Here is a 23,646-nt window from a genome sequence, read left to right on the forward strand (position 1 = left end):
ATGCTTAGTACGTGTATATATATGTGTGTGTGTGTATAGGTAGAGGACACACAATATACGCACCATGAGCCAGGACTCTACTTGTTTGGGCATGAGATTTAGTTTCTGAAATGTTGCCTCATCTTTGAACTCATCCAGCTGACTCTCATGAATATTCATGAGGGAATGGACCAGGTTGGCATCAGTGGTTTGACTTAGCTCCTATGCATGTGAAGGTGAAAAGAATAGTGGACACTCTATCTTTTAAAAAACGTAGCAGTATATATACGTACAGTATCTATTATTATGCACACATTTTTAATTAGAACGACAGCATAAATGTACGTGTATAAGTACAGTAGCAGCAAATGTACGCATTGTAGCTAATATACAAATTCTGTACTACATGTATATACCTTGAAGCCTGATTTGCGTACAAAGTCCAACAAAGTAGGCACCATTCTCTTATAGAGTGACGCAATCAACTCTTTATGGTCGTCAGTAAGTGCTGGTGGTAGTGTATTGAGCCAGGAGAGCAGGTGAGGCTCCCATCCAAGCATGGAGGGTTCCATGTAGATCATGCCACATCGAGACACAGTGGCTGGAGAGGCCACCTCTAGATCCATGGGCTCAAATATGAGGTTAGTGGTGGAAGAGAGTTGGATAATTTCACCGCTCATCAGGCAAAGCTTTGCATGGGTAAATGGAATATTAATAAAAGACAATTTAACTTGTATAATTTACACAGCTCTCACATACAGATTGTCCGTGATAAGTACAACGTATGTATTTAAAGTTCTGTATAAATTATACAATAATAAAAAGTACATGTATCAGCTCAGTAGCTATGTATAATGTAATTATACTAGCTGCACCTTTTTGTTGTCATCCAGTACAGTGTTCATGTTCTCAATCCAAATAGCATCCACTGGGCCATCAAAGATGAGCCACTTACGATCCGGAGTCTATTAACATGTGTACGTATAAAGACAAGAATACATCTATAAAATTAATGTTACCATACTGCAGAAAATAATACAGCAGGTACATGTATGCACAAAGTGTTAACGTACTTGAGAAGAAGCAAAAGCTCTGTAGCTGACGGCGAGAATACCATCAGACCACTCGTGGGAGATAGGGTCAAATGATCCGTAGAGTTGGCCCATGGTGATGGACTTGGGATTGATGACTGTAATGATGACCTTCTGTTCATCTCCCAAACCCTGCATGAGTGGGTGTGTGTGTGCATGTGTGTGTGTGTGTGGGTGTATTGAGGGGCATGTAGTACAGCCAGTATAATCTCGCTAAATTTCCCGTTGAATAGAGACTATAGAAACTGTACACATTGTGTATACATGTACACATAAATTGTACATATGTAGAATAATTTTGCTAACTCATGGCCATATAGCTAATTCACCCCTAGCACTACGTGTTAAAGAGGGAGCCTATACTCAATGTGCAATAGTAGTATGTACATACATGCACGTACCTTTTCACAGATATCAGACAGAGCACCGGCCAACACTCTGTAAGCACATGTCTTGCCACCAAATGGTTCACCAACAATCATGAAACCATGACGGACAACCATCATTTCGTAGATCTGCAAAATCTTCCCCTCAAAAACTTCAGTTCTTTGCAAGTTCATTTTTTCACAGTTGTCTTTAATAGCCGGCAAGAGAAGCGAATAATCTGGTTCAGGTAGAGTTACACCAGGGAATAAATCAGACGTGATACCGGCGAAAAGTGGTAAATCATGTGACAAAAACTTGGGTAAATTGACATCACGAATTGATCTCAACATTAAAATGTCCTCATTTTCCTCTGGATACTTTAATTTAAGATTACCAGCTGCAGTTAATACAGATTTTACAGCACGCATGCCGTAATCGTAATGATGCTGAGAAGAGAGCTGCTCAGAGCAGAGTCGATAGGTGGCCACGATTTTCACGGAGAGCGGACGTGCATTGAAGAAGCCACAAGAATAGAGCACAATCTCGGCAATCATAGCGTAATCAGGCACCATCATGGCTACAGGTCTGAAGAGAGCTTTCAGATTGTCAGGTAACTCAGAGCGACCTATACAGATAATGAAAACAATAATTACTGACGCTTAAAAGATGGGAAAATTTCGTAGATTTTCAACAGCCAATTGCGAACACGGTTTACATGTACATGTATAAATTATTTACAGGAAACCAACACCTCAGTTGCTACGTACGCAGCTTACCGGCATATCCAGGGTTCATGGTGATGAACACAGAGCAGGTTGGGTCCAGTTTAATCTCAGTGCCCTCAAACAATAACATGGTAGCACCAGCGTTAATACCACGCTGTATGGTCATAATCTGCTGGGCTACCACAGACAACACTTCCAGATCGATTCGGTTGAACTCATCGAAACAGGACCATGCACCACAAGAGGCAAGACCTTTGAAGAACTTGCCCAGGGCAATATAGTCGAGACCATCAGAGCAGTTGAACACAACACACTACAGAGGAATGAAACAAAACCTGTAACTACAATTAGAAGTGAAATCTTGGGAGTAACGATATAACTATACATGTAACTTGGGTTATTTTCTGAAACTGGGAAATTTAGATCATTTTCGAGAATTTTCAAACCATAATTTACGAATAGCCATTTAAAAAAGATACATGCATGAAAACTACGCACTGGCATACAGAGATGATAGTCACCTGTTTAGCCACAGCCTTGGCCAGATCTTTGACTGTCTCAGTTTTTCCCGTACCAGCAGGACCTTCGGGAGCTCCACCCAAATGAAGATGAAGAGCACCAAATAAGGTACGGTAGCATCTATCCGTCAGTGGTGTGATAACAAGACGACCGGAATTTCCGAGATATTCGTAACCGTAGGCCAAGTGAGAGTTGATCATACGAGTGATAATATTTTCCTCCTCCCAATAGTAGCGCATTTGACTCAGCCACTCAAAATCATTCTCACTAGTCACCTCTGGCAGAGTATAAGATCACATGACACAATGTTTATCATAATTATTATACAAAAAAATAGAACAATGAGAAGTTCAGATTTCTGTCTTTGCATAGAATAGACCAGTCAATAGTAACGTATACAGACATGTACATGTACGTGCAGAGCCTGAATAAGCAGAGTCCAGCCCCCCCCCACTTTTAAATAAGAATACGTACATACATGTATAACATTGTAATTTTGGCAAGAGTTGTTAGCAAATGTTCTGGGGTTGGCTGCCCCCCTACCTGACAGAAGCCTAAACCCCTCTAACTGGATGAAAAACATTCAAGGTTTAGATTCCGAACTAGAAAATACATTAACTCACTCTCTTTGACTAGTTTGACCATGACGTCTCGTGAGTGCACATCGAGCACCACTAAAGCACCGAGTGTAGTCCTGTTCTGCTTGTTCAGCTTGCCCCTCACCAACTTGACAATGGCATCAATCTGAGAGTTGTTCTTCTCAAGATACGTCTCCAAAGCCTATAAGGGAAAGGATGGATATGTACATGATGAAATACATACGTACAAAGCGACTGTTAGGTACACATAATTATTCACCCAGTATACGTATCTCTATGGTCAATTTATACTAATGTATAGTAGTGTGCCAGCCTTGATTTTGAGGCTACTACATGTACGTACAGTGGAACCCCTTAAAAATGCTTTATAACGAACACCTTTGAGGAACAAAGCGTTGTATAGTGGTTGGCCTTTGTTGACACGCAATGTCTATCATAATTATGCATATCGATTTCTACAATCTGTCACTTACGTGCATGTACATGTACTGTACATGCTAAAGACAATGTTTTCAATTTTAAGAAAAATATTTACCTGTTGTCCATTTCTGATGGACTCGTGGACATAGTCAGTCCAGTATTTCTGTGATACACAGAGGACGGCTTGACCTGGCCAGTTAATGACCCAGCTGGTACGCTCTGACACTGTGTAGGCCAGCATAGACTCTTGAATCACCTATACAAGGAGATAACAACTTGAGTGAACCGGTGTTACATGTACAATGTATGTGTGTTACTGGTGAGCCTGCAAAGGCCTATGTACGTGGACATACACATATAATTATGATTTTCCTAAAGTGTTTTTTTATAATGTATATATGGATGGGATTTTTTCAAGAAAACCAGCGCTTTGATTCCTACTGCAAATATGGCATAGTTGCGCCTAGATACATCTTGAATACACTATTGTTACATAAGCACTACAGACAATAATAGCTACCTTGTGTATAGAAGTGGACATAATGGTTTCTAGTTCGAGTAGCCATTTCTCGACTTGACCACGAGCCTTGGATGTAGAGATAACCTCACAGAGTGGGACTATCTCCCCCTCACTGCTCTTCATGTGAGTAATGTCCAGGTCTTCTGTGAACGAGAGCTTTGCTATGCCCTCAAAACACTTCTTGAGATGCGGCTGGACTCTGTTCAGAGAGAATGAAATTGTTAGCATAGCAATTAATTCAACATAATAAAAGACTACAGTACTTATTTAAGGTGATCCTCTAATTATGCGACATTTGAACATTTTATCGATTATAAATAGCACCATCATTTGTTTTATGTACACATGCATAGTCTTGCAAAAGTTAATATCACGTTAAATCGAATAAATACGGTAGTACAAATACATTTATACTGTTGCCATGACAATAGTAGTTACCGTGTAGGGTCCTTTGTTTCTGAGAGGATTTCCAACATCTCATCGTTGGAGAGAAAGAAAAATCGCGGAAAATAGAGTCTCTTTTTCTCGAGATATTCGTTGAGGCCTTTCAGAATGAGCTCCAATAGTTCGTTGGATTTTTTGAGTCTTTCAAGCATCTTGTCGATGGTTACGACCACAAGACAATGGTGGTCCTGTGTTTATGAAGAGAAAACAATCAAATTATGAGAATAACAAAACTAAATTGGCTTGCTTGCAGCAAGACAGGTGTACTAGCTACCACAAGCCAGGAACTATAAATATTTCAAGTGAAACAGCACAATACATCTAGTTCTATGGTTACTATTATAACTTAATTACGCAAGTTATAATAGTAACCATAGAACTAGATGTATTTGATTGTTATAGTGCATGTACTGACCGACTCGGAAGCCTTGATAATGTCCCTCCAGTTCTTGTCAACCTGAGTGAAGCGACGGCCTTCCTCTGGCATCTGGGCCATGATATCAGGGGAGGAGAAGATGGGCTCCAGATAGAGCCAGGTGGCCTGCACCTTGAGCCATTCATCGAGGATTTCTTGGACCAATAGCAACTTTCCTTCCCACTCTCTGTGACGGGTGGATGGATTCAAAATGAGCAAGAATCAACAATCTATCAGTCTTACGTATATACGTGTTGCTACTAGGCAGCCAGGCACAGCTATATAACTACATGTAAGCTATACGTATGCACTGACAATAATAGCCTCTTTAAGCCGCTCGCATACATAGCATTAGTTTGTATCGTGCATATAACTTTTATCACTATAGTATACTGTGACATGATATTATACATGCATGTATGCAAATAAAACAAGAATAGTCAGTATCATGTGTAAGCATTTTATAGTCTCATGTATACGTATACATGTACGTATTGTATAGAAGTTAGTCGAGTACAATATTGTTGAATAGGGAACGTTTGATTTGATTGTGAATTATAACCATATTAGTGTGCAAGGGCACATCATGTGCGTACACAGATCTTACTAACCATTAACATAACAATAGTTCCAGGTAGTTGGAAACAATTGGATTCAAAGAAACCAAAATTACAAGCATGCTCGTCGGGAAAGAGGTAGCTAGAGGCTCACTGTCAATAACCCACAACAACCCACAACAAGGGTACATGTATAGCAAGAGTAATAGAGTATACAGACAAACATATGGATAAAGGGAACCTAAGCCCGAGGTACCATACACAGAATCTATACAGCAGCCAACATGCTTAATTATATACACTATACGTGTATTTGTCTGTACAACATTGCGTCCTCTTGCATGTCTATAAAAACACGACACGACTGCCACAGAATAACCATTCCTCAAACTCATCCAACTACTTACAACCGACTCAAGAAACGCTCAAACATGAAGGTGGCTATTCTCGTCATGGCATTTGTTGCCCTCACAGCCAGTGTGGCTTACGCTGCTCCTACTGAGAATGAAGATGCTGAAATTGAGGCATTTCTGAACAAACTGATGGAGCAAGAAGAAGCCTCTGAGCAAGACGACCATGCTGCTCAAATGGAGTCCTTCCTTTCCCAACTCCAAGATGAAGATGATGACGGCGAGGAAGCAGACCTTCAGGAGTTCTTTGCTCGAGAGCAGATCCGAGCTAAGGTGCAAGGATGGAGGCGCATAGCCAGGAGTGTGGTAAGAGGAGTGAAGAAGTACGGACCAACAGCACTAAAGTACGGAGTGAAGTATGGACCAAGTGTAGTAAGGGCACTCGGTCGTCGTTAAGTGCCAGTGTTTCAGTGGTAACGTACTGTCGAAAACTGAGAAACTCATGTAGAAATAGACTAGTGTAGAAGAGTAGAACTTAGAAATTTGATGCAAATGCAAAAATTGAAATGAGAATTTGTGTTTTCACACGATGTATGTAGTAGGAGTACTATTAGCGTACACTAGGAAACTATCTAACTGCAGGGAACCTAGTCATAGGGTAGTATACGCAGAATATAGCAGCTAAAGTAATAATACGTGTATGGCCTTCCTCCGGCATCTGGGCCATGATATCAGGGGAGGAGAAGATGGGCTCGAGATAAAGCCAGGTGGCCTGCACTTTGAGCCATTCATCGAGGATCTCTTGGACCAATAGCAACTTGCCCTCCCACTCTCTGTGGCAGGTAGATGGATTCAAAATGAGTATTTTACAAAAATCCACGATCTACATGATCAGTCTCGTTTTTATAGTTACGTATACGTGTTGCTACTAGGCCAGGCACACTCAGCTATAACTACATGTAAGCTATATACGTCTGCACTGACAATAATATATATACCATGCACGTAGAAAATTTCGTGGTGTTTTTAATTTTGCGTTTTTCGTGGGTGGCTGCAGAACCTGAAAATTAGAACCCGTGGAAGGCTTTGTATGCCCTCATAATAAAGACAAAATATTGAATTGCACAAAATTTTACACCCGAGAAATATTCCAACCGTATGGTAGCCTCTTTAGCAGCTCACATAAATAGCTGTATTACAAGTGCATAACTTTCTACTAAGTGCTACAATATATATACAGGGATGAAAATAATAGCCGGCCACCGGCCAAAATCTGAGCATATAGCCTGCTTGGCCGTCTATTGTACTGCATGAACTACTGGACAACAACTGCGCATGCTCAGAAAATTAATTATCTGCCATGTGTGCAAAAAAGGCGAATCAGCAATAATTTGTAGAGCTACTAAATCTATCTACATACATGCATGTATCTACGTAGCTAGTTCAAGAAAACTGAGTGCATCCCAGTGCCATTGATGCAAGCAGTTCAAAGCAAGAACCTATCCAAAGAGACAAGAAGTGGCAGTGCTCTTATGAGAAGTATCATCAGTCCTGACTCCATGACTGGCTAGACCAGAAAGACATGTTTCTACTCTTTGGTGCTTTTGAGTTCAATAGACAGTCAGTGGACTTTAGACTGGTTTAGCTCGAACTTAGAGTCTGGTTTTATGAGTTGTGCTTTATACTACTATAATAATTTATTATTATTACGATTCTAAACATCAAAACAAAAAATCAATAAGACATAATTATGATTATGACGACAGGCTATCAGGTCCATTCATTGGTGGCAGGTGAACATTGAAAATGACTTGACACAATGATAAAATACTTATTTTCACCCCTGCGGACATGGAACGTCTGGCTGTGAGTGCCAGATCATCATTTGCTGATGGCCGGTCAACATTGAAAATGACCTGACAAAGTTCAGCCAGTGATAAAATACTTATTTTCATCCCTGATATAATTATACGTGTTATTGTACATGTATGCAGATAAAGACAAAACAGAACATAATAGTCAGTATACGTATGTCAAGTGCAGGCATTTTTATAGTCCATATGCATATAAGTATTGTATAGAAGTACAAAAGATAGTTGGATAGGAAAAGTTTGATTGTGAACTATAACCATATTAGTGTCCAAGCTAGGGCACATCATGTGTGTACACAGATCTTACTAACCATTAACATAACAATAGTTCCAGGTAGTTTATTAACACCAGACGGTAGCAAAAAGAAACTTTGTGTACAGCCTAGCACACATGAAACATTCAGTAAACAGGTAGTTGGAAACAATTGGATTCAAAGAAACCAAAATTACAAGCATGCTTGTCGGGCAGGAGGTAGCTAGAGGCTCATTGTGTCAGGACTCACAACAACGGTGCATGTATAGCAATAGTAATAGAGTATACAGACAAACATATGGAACCTATTGTTGATGAAGGGAACCTAAGCTTGAGGTACCATACACAGAATCTATACAGCAGCCAACATGCATAATTATATACACTATACGTGTATTTGTCTGTACAACATTGCGTCCTCTTGCATGTCTATAAAAACACGACACGACTGCCACAGAATAACCATTCCTCAAACTCATCCAACTACTTACAACCGACTCAAGAAACGCTCAAACATGAAGGTGGCTATTCTCGTCATGGCATTTGTTGCCCTCACAGCCAGTGTGGCTTACACTGCTCCTACTGAGAATGAAGATGCTGAAATTGAGGCATTTGTAAACAAACTGATGGAGCAAGAAGAAGCCTCTGAGCAAGACGACCATGCTGCTCAAATGGAGTCCTTCCTTGCCCAACTCCAAGATGAAGATGATGACGGCGAGGAAGCAGCCCTTCAGGAGTTCTTTGCTCGAGAGCAGATCCTAGCTAAGGTGCAAGGATGGAGGCGCATAGCCAGGAGTGTGGCAAGAGGAGTGAAGAAGTACGGACCAACAGCACTAAAGTACGGAGTGAAGTATGGACCAAGTGTAGTAAGGGCACTCGGTCGTCGTTAAGTGCCAGTGTTTCAGTGGAAACGTACTGTCGAGAACTGAGAAACTCATGTAGAAATAGACTAGTGTAGAAGAGTAGAACTTAGAAATTTGATGCAAATGCAAAAATTGAAATGAGAATTTGTGTTTTCACATGATGTATGTAAGTGTAGTAGGAGTACTAGTGTACACTAAAAAACTATCTAACTGCAGAGAACCTATAGTCATAGGGTAGTATACGCAGAATATAGCAGCTAAAGTAATAATACGTGTATGGCCTTCCTCCGGCATCTGGGCCATGATATCAGGGGAGGAGAAGATGGGCTCGAGATAGAGCCAGGTGGCCTGCACTTTGAGCCATTCATCGAGGATCTCTTGAACCAATAGCAACTTGCCCTCCCACTCTATGTGGCAGGTAGATGGATTCAAAATGAGTATTTTACAAAAATCCACAATCTACATGATCAGTCTCATTTTTATAGTTACGTATACGTGTTGCTACTAGGCCAGGCACACTCAGCTATAACTACATGTAAGCTATATACGTCTGCACTGACAATAATATATATACCGTGCACGTAGAAAATTTTGTGGTGTTTTTAATTTCGCGTTTTTCGTGGGTGGCTGCAGAACCTGAAAATTAGAACCCGTGGAAGGCTTTGTATGCCCTCATAATAAAGACAAAAATTAATATTGAATTGCACAAAATTTTACACCCGAGAAATATTCCAACCGTATGGTAGCCTCTTTAGCAGCTCGCATAAATAGCTGTATTACAAGTGCATAACTTTCTATCAAGTGCTACAATATATACAGGAATGAAAATAACAGCCGGCCACCGGCCAAAATCTGAGCATATAGCCTGCTTGGCCGTCTATTGTACTGCATGAACTACTGGACAACAACTGCGCATGCTCAGAAAATTAATTATCTGCCATGTGTGCAAAAAAGGCGAATCAGCAATAATTTGTAGAGCTACTAGATTTATCTACGTACATGCATGTATCTACGTAGCTAGTTCAAGAAAACTGAGTGCATCCCAGTGCCATTGATGCAAGCAGTTCAAAGCAAGAACCTATCCAAAGAGACAAGAAGTGGCAGTGCTCTTATGAGAAGTATTATCAGTCCTGACTCCATGACTGGCTACACCAGAAAGACATGTTTCTACTCTTTGGTGCTTTTGAGTTTAATAGACAGTCAGTGGACTCTAGACTGGTTTAGCTCGAACTTAGAGTCTGGTTTTATGAGTTGTGCTTTATACTACTTTGTTGCATTTTGAGTGGGCAGATCAAAGGAAACACTGTGCCAATATCTGCCATATGGCATAGGTCAAGCCTTGAACTGTGCCACTATCTAGATACTGGCATAGTATGGCTGAAGTTACCTAAAGCCCACCGTCCACCCAGTAACCTGAAACGGTCCCTTTTATAGTAATAACACTGTTAAACAGATTCAGTGGTAGGCATGCAGAAAATGTTTTTCATGCGTCTGGTGCATTCCACAGCCACCACAAGTAGTTGAAACTAGTTGTCCTATAAAAGGAGTGATGTGTACACGGAAAGGAATGCACAAGGAATGCAACAAATCAGTTGCTACACAGCTCACTCGTGCGCACATGGAATATATTGGCTCAGTACCCTTTGCCCTCGAGGCCTGCGGCCCTCGGGCCTAAGTCACTACTGAGCCAATAATTATATCCCATGTGGCACTCGTGCATGTGTCACAACTATAACATAATATTATTATTACGATTATAAACATCAAAACAAAAATCAATAAGACATAATTATGATTATGACGACAGGCTATCAGGTCCTTTCATTGGTGGCAGGTAAACATTGAAAATGACTTGACACAATGATAAAATACTTATTTTCACCCCTGCGGATATGTGACGTCTGGCTGTGAGTGCCAGGTCATCATTTGCTGATGGCCGGTCAACATTGAAAATGACCTGACAAAGTTCAGCCAGTGATAAAATACTTATTTTCATCCCTGATATAATTATACGTGTTATTGTACATGTATGCAGATAAAGACAAAACAGAACATTCTTGCTCATTTTGGATTCAAAATGAGCAAGAATCAACAAACTACCAGTCTTACGTATATAGGTATTGCTACTATAGGCAGCCAGGCACAGCTATATAACTACATGTAAGCTATACGTATGCACTGACAATAATAGCCTCTTTAGCCGCTCGCATAAATACCATTAGTTTGTATCGTGCATATAACTTTTATCACTATGGTATACTGTGACATGATATATTGTATATGCATGCAAATAAAACAAGAATAGTCAGTATCATGTGTAAGCATTTTATAGTCTCATGTATACGTATACATGTACGTATTGTATAGAAGTTAGTCGAGTACAAAAGTCTAAAATAGGGAACGTTTGATTTGATTGTGAATTATAACCATATTAGTGTGCCAAGGGCACATCATGTGCGTACACAGATCTTACTAATCATTAACATAACAATAGTTCCAGGTAGTTGGAAACAATTGGATTCAAAGAAACCAAAATTACAAGCAGGGAAAGAGGTAGCTAGAGGCTCACTGTCAATAACAAGGGTACATGTATAGCAATAGTAATAGACTATACAGACACACATATGGATGAAGGGAACCTAAGCCTGAGGTACCATACACAGAATCTATATAGCAGCCAACATGCATAATTATATACACTATACGTGTATTTGTCTGTACAACATTGCATCCTCTTGTCTATAAAAACACGACACGACTGCCACAGAATAACCATTCCTCAAACTCATCCAACTACTTACAACCGACTCAAGAAACGCTCAAACATGAAGGTGGCTATTCTCGTCCTGGCATTTGTTGCCCTCACAGGCAGTGTGGCTTACGCTGCTCCTACTGAGAATGAAGATGCTGAAATTGAGGCATTTCTAAACAAACTGATGGAGCAAGAAGAAGCCTCTGAGCAAGACGACCATGCTGCTCAAATGGAGTCCTTCCTTGCCCAACTCCAAGATGAAGACGATGACAGCGAGGAAGCAGACCTTCAGGAGTTCTTTGCTCGAGAGCAGATTCCAGCTAAGGTGCAAGGATGGAGGCGCATAGCCAGGAAGGTGGCAAGAGGAGTGAAGAAGTATGGACCAACAGCACTAAAGTACGGAGTGAAGTATGGACTCGGTCGTCGTTAAGTGCCAGTGTTTCAGTGGAAACGTACTGTCGAGAACTGAGAAATTCATGTAGAAATAGACTAGTGTAGAAGGGTAGAACTTAGAAATTTGATGCAATTGCAAAAATTGAAATGAGAATTTGTGTTTTCACACGATGTATGTAAGTGTAGTAGGAGTACTAGCGTACACTAGGAAACTATCTAACTGCAGGGAACCTAGTCATAGGGTAGTATACGCAGAATATAGCAGCTAAAGTAATAATACGTGTATGGCCTTCCTCCGGCATCTGGGCCATGATATCAGGGGAGGAGAAGATGGGCTCGAGATAGAGCCAGGTGGCCTGCACTTTGAGCCATTCATCGAGGATCTCTTGGACCAATAGCAACCTGCCCTCCCACTCTCTGTGGCAGGTAGATGGATTCAAAATGAGAATTTTACAAAAATCCACAATCTACATGATCAGTCTCGTTTTTATAGTTACGTATACGTGTTGCTACTAGGCCAGGCACACTCAGCTATAACTACATGTAAGCTATATACGTCTGCACTGACAATAATATATATACCGTGCACGTAGAAAATTTCGTGGTGTTTTTTATTTTTCGTGGGTGGCTGCAGAACCTGAAAATTAGAACTCGTGGAAGGCTTCGTATGCCCTCATAATAAAGACAAAATATTGAATTGCACAAAATTTTACACCCGAGAAATATTCCAACCGTATGGTAGCCTCTTTAGCAGCTTGCATAAATAGCTGTATTACAAGTGCATAACTTTCTATTAAGTGCTACAATATATACAGGGATGAAAATAACAGCCGGCCACCGGCCAAAATCTGAGCATATAGCCTGCTTGGCCGTCTATTGTACTGCATGAACTACTGGACAACAACTGCGCATGCTCAGAAAATTAATTATCTGCCATGTGTGCAAAAAAGGCGAATCAGCAATAATTTGTAGAGCTACTAGATCTATCTACGTACATGCATGTATCTACGTAGCTAGTTCAAGAAAATTGAGTGCATCCCAGTGCCATTGATGCAAGCAGTTCAAAGCAAGAACCTATCCAAAGAGACAAGAAGTGGCAGTGCTCTTATGAGAAGTATCATCAGTCCTGACTCCATGACTGGCTAGACCAGAAAGACATGTTTCTACTCTTTGGTGCTTTTGAGTTTAATAGACAGTCAGTGGACTCTAGACTGCTTTAGCTCGAACTTAGAGTCTGGTTTTATGAGTTGTGCTTTATACTACTTTGTTGTATTTTAAGTGGGCAGATCAAAGGAAACATTGTGCCAATATCTGCCATATGGCACAGGTCAAGCCTTGAACTGTGCCACTATCTAGATACTGGCATAGTATGGCTGAAGTTACCTAAAGCCCACCGTCCACCCAGTAACCTGAAACGGTCCCTTTTATAGTATAACACTGTTAAACAGATTCAGTGGTAGGCATGCAGAAAACGTTTTTCATGCGTCTGGTGCATTCCACAGCCACCACAAGTAGTTGAAACTAGTTGTCCTATAAAAGGAGTGATGTGTACACGGAAAGGAATGCACAAGGAATGCAACAAATCAGTTGCTACACAGCTCACTCGTGCGCACATGGAATATATTGGCTCAGTACCCTTTGCCCTCGAGGCCTGCGGCCCTCGGGCCTAAGTCACTACTGAGCCAATATATCCCATGTGGCACTCGTGCATGTGTCACAACTATAACATAATATTATTATTACGATTATAAACATCAAAACAAAAATCAATAAGACATAATTATGATTATGACGACAGGCTATCAGGTCCTTTCATTGGTGGCAGGTGAACATTGAAAATGACTTGACACAATGATAAAATACTTATTTTCACCCCTGCGGATATGTGACGTCTGGCTGTGAGTGCCAGGTCATCATTAATTTTGCTGATGGCCGGTCAACATTGAAAATGACCTGACAAAGTTCAGCCAGTGATAAAATACTTATTTTCATCCCTGATATAATTATACGTGTTATTGTACATGTATGCAGATAAAGACAAAACAGAACATTCTTGCTCATTTTGTATCCAAAATGAGCAAGAATCAACAAACTATCAGTCTTACGTATATAGGTATTGCTCTATAGGCAGCCAGGCACAGCTATAATTATAACTACATGTAAGCTATACGTATGCACTGACAATTAGCCTCTTTAGCCGTTCGCATAAATACCATTAGTTTGTATCGTGCATATAACTTTTATCACTATGGTATACTGTGACATGATATATTGTATATGCATGCAAATAAAACAAGAATAGTCAGTATCATGTGTAAGCATTTTATAGTCTCATGTATACGTATACATGTACGTATTGTATAGAAGTTAGTCGAGTACAAAAGTCTAAAATAATTATAGTTGAATAGGGAACGTTTGATTTGATTGTGAATTATAACCATATTAGTGTGCAAGGGCACATCATGTGCGTACACAGATCTTACTAATCATTAACATAACAATAGTTCCAGGTAGTTGGAAACAATTGGATTCAAAGAAACCAAAATTACAAGCATGCTTGTCGGGCAAGAGGTAGCTAGATGCTCATTGTGTCAGGACTCACAACAACGGTGCATGTATAGCAATAGTAATAGAGTATACAGACAAACATATGGATAAAGGGAACCTAAGCTTGAGGTACCATACACAGAATCTATACAGCAGCCAACATGCATAATTATATACACTATACGTGCATGTACTTGTCTGTACAACATTGCGTCCTCTTGCATGTCTATAAAAACACGACACGACTGCCACAGAATAACCATTCCTCAAACTCATCCAACTACTTACAACCGACTCAAGAAACGCTCAAACATGAAGGTGGCTATTCTCGTCATGGCATTTGTTGCCCTCACAGCCAGTGTGGCTTACGCTGCTCCTACTGAGAATGAAGATGCTGAAATTGAGGCATTTCTGAACAAACTGATGGAGCAAGAAGAAGCCTCTGAGCAAGACGACCATGCTGCTCAAATGGAGTCCTTCCTTGCCCAACTCCAAGATGAAGACGATGACGGCGAGGAAGCAGACCTTCAGGAGTTCTTTGCTCGAGAGCAGATTCCAGCTAAGGTGCAAGGATGGAGGCGCATAGCCAGGAAGGTGGCAAGAGGAGTGAAGAAGTACGGACCAACAGCACTAAAGTACGGAGTGAAGTATGGACTCGGTCGTCGTTAAGTGCCAGTGTTTCAGTGGAAACGTACTGTCGAGAACTGAGAAACTCATGTAGAAATAGACTAGTGTAGAAGAGTAGAACTTAGAAATTTGATGCAATTGCAAAAATTGAAATGAGAATTTGTGTTTTCACACGATGTATGTAAGTGTAGTAGGAGTACTAGCGTACACTAAGAAACTATCTAACTGCAGGGAACCTAGTCACAGGGTAGTATACGCAGAATATAGCAGCTAAAGTAATAATACGTGTATGGCCTTCCTCCGGCATCTGGGCCATGATATCAGGGGAGGAGAAGATGGGCTCGAGATAGAGCCAGGTGGCCTGCACTTTGAGCCATTCATCGAGGATTTCTTGGACCAATAGCAACCTGCCCTCCCACTCTCTGTGGCAGGTAGATGGATTCAAAATGAGAATTTTACAAAAATCCACAATCTACATGATCAGTCTCGTTTTTATAGTTACGTATACGTGTTGCTACTAGGCCAGGCACACTCAGCTATAACTACATGCATGTAAGCTATATACGTCTGCACTGACAATAATTATATATACCGTGCACGCAGAAAATTTCGTGGTGTTTTTAATTTTGCGTTTTTCGTGGGTGGCTGCAGAACCTGAAAATTAGAACCCGTGGAAGGCTTTGTATGCCCTCACAATAAAGACAAAATATTGAATTGCACGAAATTTTACACCCGAGAAATATTCCACCCGTACGGCCTCTTTAGCAGCTCGGATAAATAGCTGTATTACAAGTGCATAACTTTCTACTAAGTGCTACAATATATATACAGGGATGAAAATAACAGCCGGCCACCGGCCAAAATCTGAGCATATAGCCTGCTTGGCCGTCTATTTGTACTGCATGAACTGCCATCTGGCCGGACAACAATTGCGCATGCTCAGAAAATTAATTATCTGCCATGTGTGCGAAAAAGGCGAATCAGCAATAATTTGTAGAGCTACTAGATCTATCTACGTACATGCATGTATCTACGTAGCTAGTTCAAGAAAACTGAGTGCATCCCAGTGCCATTGATGCAAGCAGTTCAAAGCAAGAACCTATCCAAGAAGTGGCAGTGCTCTTATGAGAAGTATCATCAGTCCTGACTCCATACTGGCTAGATCAGAAAGATATGTTTCTACTCTTTGGTGCTTTTGAGTTTAATAGACAGTCAGTGGACTTTAGACTGGTTTAGCTCGAACTTAGAGCCAATATATCCCATGTGGCACTCGTGCATGTGTCACAACTATAACATAATATTATTATTACGATTATAAACATCAAAACAAAAATCAATAAGACATAATTATGATTATGACGACAGGCTATCAGGTACATTCATTGGTGGCAGGTGAACATTGAAAATGATTTGACACAATGATAAAATACTTATTTTCACCCCTGCGGACATGTGACGTCTGGCTGTGAGTGGCCAGGTCATCATTTGCTGATGGCTGGTCAACATTGAAAATGACCTGACAAAGTTTAGCCAGTGATAAAATACTTATTTTCATCCCTGATATAATTATACGTGTTATTGTACATGTATGCAGATAAAGACAAAACAGAACATAATAGTCAGTATACGTATGTCAAGTGCAGGCATTTTTATAGTCTCATATGCATATAAGTATTGTATAGAAGTACAAAAGTCTAAAATATAGTTGGATAGGGAAAGTTTGATTGTGAACTATAACCATATTAGTGTCCAAGCTAGGGCACATCATGTGCGTACACAGATCTTACTAACCATTAACATAACAATAGTTCCAGGTAGTTTATTAACACCAGACGGTAGCAAAAAGAAACTTTGTGTACAGCCTATAGCACACATGAAACATTCAGTAAACAGGTAGTTGGAAACAATTGGATTCAAAGAAACCAAAATTACAAGCATGCTTGTCGGGCAAGAGGTAGCTAGAGGCTCATTGTGTCAGGACTCACAACAAGGGTACATGTATAGCAATAGTAATAGAGTATACAGACCAACATATGGAACCTATTTTTTATGAAGGGAACCTAAGCCTGAGGTACCATACACAGAATCTATACAGCAGCCAACATGCATAATTATATACACTATACGTGCATGTACTTTTCTGTACAACATTGCGTCCTCTTGCATGTCTATAAAAATACGACACGACTGCCACAGAATAACCAATTTCCTCAAACTCATCCAACTACTTACAACCGACTCAAGAAACACTTAAATATGAAGGTGGCTATTCTCGTCCTGGCATTTGTTGCCCTCACAGCCAGTGTGGCTTACACTGCTCCTACTGAGAATGAAGATGCTGAAATTGAGGCATTTCTGAGCAAACTGATGGAACAAGAAGAAGCCTCCGAGCAAGACAACCGTGCGGCTCAAATAGAGTCCTTCCTTGCCCAACTCCAAGATGAAGATGATGACGGCGAGGAAGCAGACCTTCAGGAGTTCTTTGCTCGAGAGCAGATCCCAGCTAAGGTGCAAGGATGGAGGCGCGCAGTCAGGAGTGTGGTAAAAGGAGTGAAGAAGTATGGACCAACAGCATTAAAGTACGGAAAGAAGTATGGACCAACAGTACTAAAGTACGGAAAGAAGTACGGACCAGGCGTAGTAAAGGCACTCGGCCGTCGTTAAGCGTCACGCAGTGTTTCATAGTGGAAACCTGCTGTCGAGAACTGAGAAACTCATGTAGAAGTAGACTATAGTTTAGAAGAGTAGAGCTTAGACATTTTGATGGAAAAATTGAAATGAGAATTTGTGTTTTCACACGATGTACAAGGGTGCTACATGCATGTGTAGCAGGAGTAATAGCGTACACTGGGAAACTAAATCTAGCTGCAGGGAACAAAATCCTGGGGTACTATACACAGAATCTAGCTAAAGTAACTAACACTATATACGCGTATTTGTCTGTACATTTGTATAAAAACACGACACAACTGCCACAGAATAACCATTCCTCAAACTTCTCAAACTACGTACAACTGGCTGAAAAATTTACTTATGTACAACATCTTTGTGACTTACTTTATTTCATCCTCGAAAGGTTTAATGAATGGAGAGCCCATCATGGTCTGAGTCTTGACAATGTGGTCGTCCAGGAGGTTTTGAATGTCATCAACTGACGTGAGGATCTTGGTACCCGTCTCACGGTATGTGATTAGAGTGAACTCCATCTGAAAAAGACACAGACCGTGTTGATAATAGTCATGTACTGTGTAAAGTTGCTTCACTTGATTGCTGTACCTACTCGTCATAATGTCCTGTATAAACTGGTTGCCTTAGGGAGGTCTTATGCTAGCATTAACAGTATACTGAGTGGTACGTATTAAAGTATAAAAGAAACTTTAGGAAGACTAAAAATCAAATTGCAATACACGAGACAATGAAAGGCAAGCTCTAAGTGCTGCCCCACCTCGTCCCACTCCGATATCATTTTCTCAATGGCTTTCTCGAGTGAGTGCTCCTTGCTGGCTGCCTCACTGATGTTCTCAAACTGCTCCAAGTATGTCTCCAGATTCAGATCAACGTATGATCGAAGGTTGGACGTCTGGAAGAAAAGAGGCAATAATATCATATTAAGCTATTGTTGTTGTTATCGTGCTACTACAACTTTTTGCGAGCATCAAACATATGCAAACTTTTACGAGTGCAAGTGGCTTCGTAAAAATAAAATCGCAAAGACATAATACAGGTACTTTCACGTTTCTTGCCAGATCGCAAAATATAGATAGCAAATTATCAACACTTCTGCTGATTTAGCTCATTTGCAAAGATTTTTCACTCACAAAACATTGTAGTAATACAGTACGTACATAAATAACGGTCAATTTACCTCTGTTGGCTTTAGGTCTTGTCCGGCTATGGAGCTCATCTTCTCCCAATGTCTGTCCCTGAGACCAGGGTTGAATATAGCTCCTATGAGAGGGAGGTGCTCCTTGAACGCATCAACACGACCTTTGACCTGCCAGAGAGAAAAAAATTGGCTTTTAATACGGGACAGTAATAATTAATTGCATGAGCAGCATAATTGTAGAGTACATACATTGCAACAGATGTATATATTGTTGGTAACAAGGATTCGTGGATCGAGCATACTTTTTACGTTATTGTTTAGCATAGAACCTTTTTAGCCATATTGAGTGGATTGGGGTTGTCTTGAAATCCTTTCTCCAGTTTATAGAGTGTTCTCCATAAGATACCGGTTTCATTCTCCACTTGGTCAGGGTCCACACCGCTCATTGAACCCTCCATCCATGTACTGTGTGTGTGTGTGTGTGTGTGTGTGTGTGTGTGTGTGTGTGTGTGTGTGTGTGTGTGTGTGTGTGTGTGTGTGTGTGGTGGAGGCGAGACATTTATTCAACAAACACGTACTCAGCATACATAATTAAAATACAAATAATTATTTCACACTTTAAAATACCGGTTCTTATCCTCAAAGTCTGTGACAGTCTTGAACAAATTGCGATAAGGGTCAAGGGTCTTCACAAGTTGTCCCCGTAGTGGATACTGTGACCTCTCCCAGTCGAAGGCATCCTCTTCCAAATTGAAACCCTCAATTTTTTCTGCGGCTTCCTCGAGCTTTGCGTGAAGAGCTTGAGATTTCTTGAGGTAGCGTTGTATTTCTTCGAGGTCACTGAATGAAGTGAAATCATTCAGTTGTGTTTGATAGCCCTCCAGTTCTGTGGTGAAACGCTCACGACGAAGCTACAATATAAATGTGTATGACTGACATCGAATACTATAGACGAATACATGCATTAAATGTATGACAGTGAACACCCTGAAGGAAAATAATCCTCGTGTAACAGTTACTACACTGTATATACGTAAATGTAGGTCAACCACTGACATATCATATGTATTGTGAGTTTTGCAATAGTTTAGTGGTCAGATTTAATACAACGAATTAGTATAATCATGAACATAATGAAAGAACCGCAGGTGCTGATGCCTCGGTGGAGATGCCAAAGCTACATAACCTAATAGCTTTTTTATACATTCTAATTAATAATGAATGAACAGGAATTAATTTTGCTGCATGCAAACTCAAAGAGTGGGTAATGATCGACCATGATATTTGTTAAAAATGATCGATGCCAAAAGTTCAAGTCTATAAAATTAATGGCTGCATCAGCAAAGCCTTGCAGCTCTCTTCTCATTCTTGCAGCTACCAATAGCTAGCGTTCTAGTGCAGAGCTAACTACTAAGTAGAGTAGCAACACTCGGTGAACAAGTTTTGCTACCCACTCTTCTGAAAAGGCTGCAATGGCATTCCAATTAAGTAAGCAAAACTAGGCATAACTCGAGAACAAAGCATTATTTTACAAATCCACAAATTGAAATCCAAGAAAACATGACTAGAAGCCTATAGAAACTCTTACTTGCACTTGATTAATCCTTGAGCAGCTGTAGCAGTCTACACACACACACACAGACAGACAGGCAGACAGACAGACAGACACACTACCGTATACCTCGCTTGCGCATGCGCACAGAGGCATAATTGTACGTACAGTCTTAAGCTATATTGTACACCATGTTATGAACTATCATGCATTATTACAAGCTTATAAACCAATTGGAATTGAAGTAGTGGCCATTGTTCAAGAACTGGGTTCACCTTAAGTGCCTCCTCTGCTTCTCTCCTGCTTCGTGTGGTGATGTCCCTGTGCTCCTCCAGGATTGGGGGCATGCGTTCCAACCAACGAAATGTCTCAGAATTGAGCCTCAGGTCAGAAACAGTTATTGAAGTGTGCTCAGCCAGAAACTCCAGTCTGAGTGCATGGGGAAAGGGAGGAGGTATACATGTACAGTAAGAGATTATGGACTTGCGCGCAAAACTGGATTTCGGCCCATTACAGATGTTGGATTTACTTAAACACATAGAGTTTTTAGCCTTTAGAATAGCTAATTAACCACACTAAACTCAATTAAGTTATAGGCCTTCAAAATGTACAGTAAGCTATAGTGGACTTGTGCGAAAAACAACCCAAAAGATGTTGGACACACCGTGTGTTAGAGCTTTTAGCCTTAAAATAGCTACAAAATGCAGCATTTTTAGTAGCCTTAGAATAGCTACAGAATGCAGCATTTTTTAGTTGTGAAATTAGCTACATAGTTATAGGCCTTCAAAGTATCGAGTGAATGAATAGGAGGTGGTTTTTAGATCGATATACTGTACTTGTACTTGCAAGCGATGTGTTGATTACCTATGCCTGGCCTCGACCATCTTCTCCTCCAGCTCGACGAGATCTTTCTCTTCAGCATTCTCCACAAACTCCTTGAGCTCCATGAGGTGCTGAGTGTTGGAGGGAGTAGTGAGAGCCTTGTCCACGATCTCCTCATACTCCTTGCGAATACTGCACAGACAAACACAATTGTCCATTACAAGTGTGCATACTTTAGTAGCTTCTAAATCATAGCCATAATTATAATTGCATGTTGATATTGGGTAGTGAAAAAATATGTACAGTCATGCAGGTACTAAGGGTTAAGGTTACGCAACTTTTGGATAAGGAAGCTTGCATGTTAACTGTTAAAAATGGTACACAAGACATTATTAAGTATGCAAATACATGCAATGAGAGATATATCCATACTCCACACTACAAGCAAAGGTATAGCTATATATATATATATATATATTATGAGCATTAAATTATAGATACACGTTACATTGTACGTACGCTTGGTTCATTTTCCTGTTGCTATCTGTCATCCGGCTCAGTAGTTGAGTGAGTAGAGCATCAGCTCTCTTTGAGAGAGATCGGGTCACCTCATCACAGTGCAACTCAAACAGACCCAGTGGCACCAGCTAGGAAGGTAGTACAGTAAAATGTGAAATAATCCCAGGTATGAGTACATATCTGTACTTATATAGTGTTCTTTCAGTATAGACCAACATCCCTACAATGGGTCAAATAATAAAGAGGTGGCCTGCTAATAGAAATAGGTTGTGTGCTAGGCTCTATAATAATAATTAATTATTGCTATAATAGAAAGGTGACCCACGAGCTGACCACAACAGACAAGTTTCACTGTTACCGTATAGCGGGTAATTTTTGGGGGACAAAGCAGTAGTTAGTCAGCTGCTTGCACTGCAGGTAAAGGTAGGCAAGGTCGCTTCATTCGTGGGTAAAATATTCGTGGTCAGACCTTCAACCACGAATATTTTGCCCCCACGAAAATTACCCTCTACACGGTATGTAACTTAACTTAACTACTGCTTTGTCCCCCAAAAATTACCCGCTATACGGTAACAGTGAAACTTGTCTGTTGTGGTCAGCTCGTGGGTCACCTTTCTATTATAAGATTGAAATGTGCAATGTACACATGTAGGGAACATGCATGCATGGCTTTTCACACACATGTGCAAGGGAAATGTAGATATAGCATGATATGTGTTTTATATTGAGACCACCTTTACCAAACCATGCCTAAAGGCTACATAATAAAAACCATATAACACAAACCATATAACACAAAAGGAACTGTATGACTCTTATAACAACAGTGAAACCTGTCTGTTGTGGTCATCTCATGCATGGGTCACCTTTCTATGCATGTATAGTTATAATTCTAGCAAACAAAGTATTTCACGTGTTTTGGACCTGTGTTTAGCAGGCCACCTCTTTATTACAGCCACTGTTGGTCTGTCCAAGGGTGACCACTAAAGACAGGTTTCACTGTACATAATTACATATACGTCCACATAATGACTGGTTACTGGTAAGGACTTAGAGAATACCTTCTGCACTTCATACTGTAGCTCTGACACGAGGCCTTTGTACTGCAGCACCAGTTTCTCATACTCTGGGAAGGTATGCTCTTCTTTGAGGAACTCAGCCACTTGACTGTCAGCCTGCAAATACAGCAAGTAATTAAGTGAAACCTGATACCCTATAGAAGCTGTTACACAGTTAAGGCGCACATTGAAAACAGACAGTGTGATCTTGTGTCTATGGACTTACTTCTCTCGTGATGAGAGCCTCATACTTGTCAAAGAGCTTGATGTGTTCAATGGGATCCTTCCAGCCTTCTTCAAGCACTCTAGCTATCTGTACAGGGGTCAAATAGGTTAATGGGGTATACACATAATTATACCATGTACACTTTGATACCTAATTATGTATAGCTATACATGTATATTATAATTATAGTATACTGTACGAATTTAAGTTACTATTAAAAGCAGAAACGAATGCATACACGCACACACATCACGCATACACATGCACATATGAAACTGTGCAAGTGTTGGGACTATGTACATATTAGGACATGTACACATACAAGTCACACACACACACATGATAAATATGT

General features: G+C 40.4%; 6 protein-coding genes across 6 annotated transcripts in view; 5 read left to right on the forward strand and 1 right to left on the reverse strand.

Moving 5' to 3' along the window:
* LOC135337480 (dynein axonemal heavy chain 7-like) overlaps positions 1 to 23,646 on the reverse strand; it is a 63,548-nt gene that overhangs the window by 15,530 nt on the left and 24,372 nt on the right. Inside the window, exons 10-31 of the mRNA XM_064533411.1 lie at positions 23,295 to 23,381; positions 23,072 to 23,185; positions 22,011 to 22,138; positions 21,534 to 21,683; positions 20,945 to 21,098; positions 19,745 to 20,028; positions 19,447 to 19,582; positions 19,157 to 19,285; positions 18,737 to 18,871; positions 18,349 to 18,497; positions 5,079 to 5,265; positions 4,658 to 4,851; positions 4,220 to 4,418; positions 3,815 to 3,955; positions 3,304 to 3,460; positions 2,683 to 2,957; positions 2,213 to 2,474; positions 1,472 to 2,061; positions 1,053 to 1,202; positions 855 to 944; positions 396 to 668; positions 64 to 201 (exon numbers count right to left, since the gene is read on the reverse strand). Coding sequence (XP_064389481.1) covers positions 64 to 201; positions 396 to 668; positions 855 to 944; positions 1,053 to 1,202; positions 1,472 to 2,061; positions 2,213 to 2,474; positions 2,683 to 2,957; positions 3,304 to 3,460; positions 3,815 to 3,955; positions 4,220 to 4,418; positions 4,658 to 4,851; positions 5,079 to 5,265; positions 18,349 to 18,497; positions 18,737 to 18,871; positions 19,157 to 19,285; positions 19,447 to 19,582; positions 19,745 to 20,028; positions 20,945 to 21,098; positions 21,534 to 21,683; positions 22,011 to 22,138; positions 23,072 to 23,185; positions 23,295 to 23,381 — 4,122 coding nt within the window. The remainder of the gene's footprint in view (positions 1 to 63; positions 202 to 395; positions 669 to 854; positions 945 to 1,052; positions 1,203 to 1,471; positions 2,062 to 2,212; positions 2,475 to 2,682; positions 2,958 to 3,303; positions 3,461 to 3,814; positions 3,956 to 4,219; positions 4,419 to 4,657; positions 4,852 to 5,078; positions 5,266 to 18,348; positions 18,498 to 18,736; positions 18,872 to 19,156; positions 19,286 to 19,446; positions 19,583 to 19,744; positions 20,029 to 20,944; positions 21,099 to 21,533; positions 21,684 to 22,010; positions 22,139 to 23,071; positions 23,186 to 23,294; positions 23,382 to 23,646) is intronic.
* On the forward strand, positions 6,001 to 6,558 carry LOC135337525 (uncharacterized). Its single transcript, XM_064533466.1, has one exon. It carries the CDS (start codon positions 6,067 to 6,069, stop codon positions 6,439 to 6,441), a length of 375 nt encoding a protein of 124 aa, XP_064389536.1. The 5' UTR covers positions 6,001 to 6,066; the 3' UTR covers positions 6,442 to 6,558.
* On the forward strand, positions 8,535 to 9,133 carry LOC135337519 (uncharacterized). The gene has a single exon (XM_064533461.1). It carries the CDS (start codon positions 8,535 to 8,537, stop codon positions 8,997 to 8,999), a length of 465 nt encoding a protein of 154 aa, XP_064389531.1. The 3' UTR covers positions 9,000 to 9,133.
* Positions 11,740 to 12,267, forward strand: LOC135337526 (uncharacterized). Its single transcript, XM_064533467.1, has one exon. It carries the CDS (start codon positions 11,798 to 11,800, stop codon positions 12,152 to 12,154), a length of 357 nt encoding a protein of 118 aa, XP_064389537.1. The 5' UTR covers positions 11,740 to 11,797; the 3' UTR covers positions 12,155 to 12,267.
* Positions 14,864 to 15,388, forward strand: LOC135337522 (uncharacterized). Its single transcript, XM_064533463.1, has one exon. It carries the CDS (start codon positions 14,887 to 14,889, stop codon positions 15,331 to 15,333), a length of 447 nt encoding a protein of 148 aa, XP_064389533.1. The 5' UTR covers positions 14,864 to 14,886; the 3' UTR covers positions 15,334 to 15,388.
* On the forward strand, positions 17,482 to 18,079 carry LOC135337516 (uncharacterized). Its single transcript, XM_064533458.1, has one exon. The coding sequence runs from the start codon at positions 17,548 to 17,550 to the stop codon at positions 17,953 to 17,955; it is 408 nt and encodes a 135-aa protein (XP_064389528.1). The 5' UTR covers positions 17,482 to 17,547; the 3' UTR covers positions 17,956 to 18,079.

This window comes from Halichondria panicea, chromosome 6, assembly GCF_963675165.1.
Source record: "Halichondria panicea chromosome 6, odHalPani1.1, whole genome shotgun sequence".
NCBI lineage: Eukaryota > Metazoa > Porifera > Demospongiae > Suberitida > Halichondriidae > Halichondria > Halichondria panicea.

Excerpts from the sequence above, each read along its gene's own strand:
- LOC135337522 (XM_064533463.1), top strand. The coding sequence starts at position 14,887 with ATGTCTATAAAAACACGACACGACTGCCACAGAATAACCATTCCTCAA.
- LOC135337525 (XM_064533466.1), top strand. The coding sequence starts at position 6,067 with ATGAAGGTGGCTATTCTCGTCATGGCATTTGTTGCCCTCACAGCCAGT.
- LOC135337526 (XM_064533467.1), top strand. The coding sequence starts at position 11,798 with ATGAAGGTGGCTATTCTCGTCCTGGCATTTGTTGCCCTCACAGGCAGT.
- LOC135337516 (XM_064533458.1), top strand. The coding sequence starts at position 17,548 with ATGAAGGTGGCTATTCTCGTCCTGGCATTTGTTGCCCTCACAGCCAGT.
- LOC135337519 (XM_064533461.1), top strand. The coding sequence starts at position 8,535 with ATGTCTATAAAAACACGACACGACTGCCACAGAATAACCATTCCTCAA.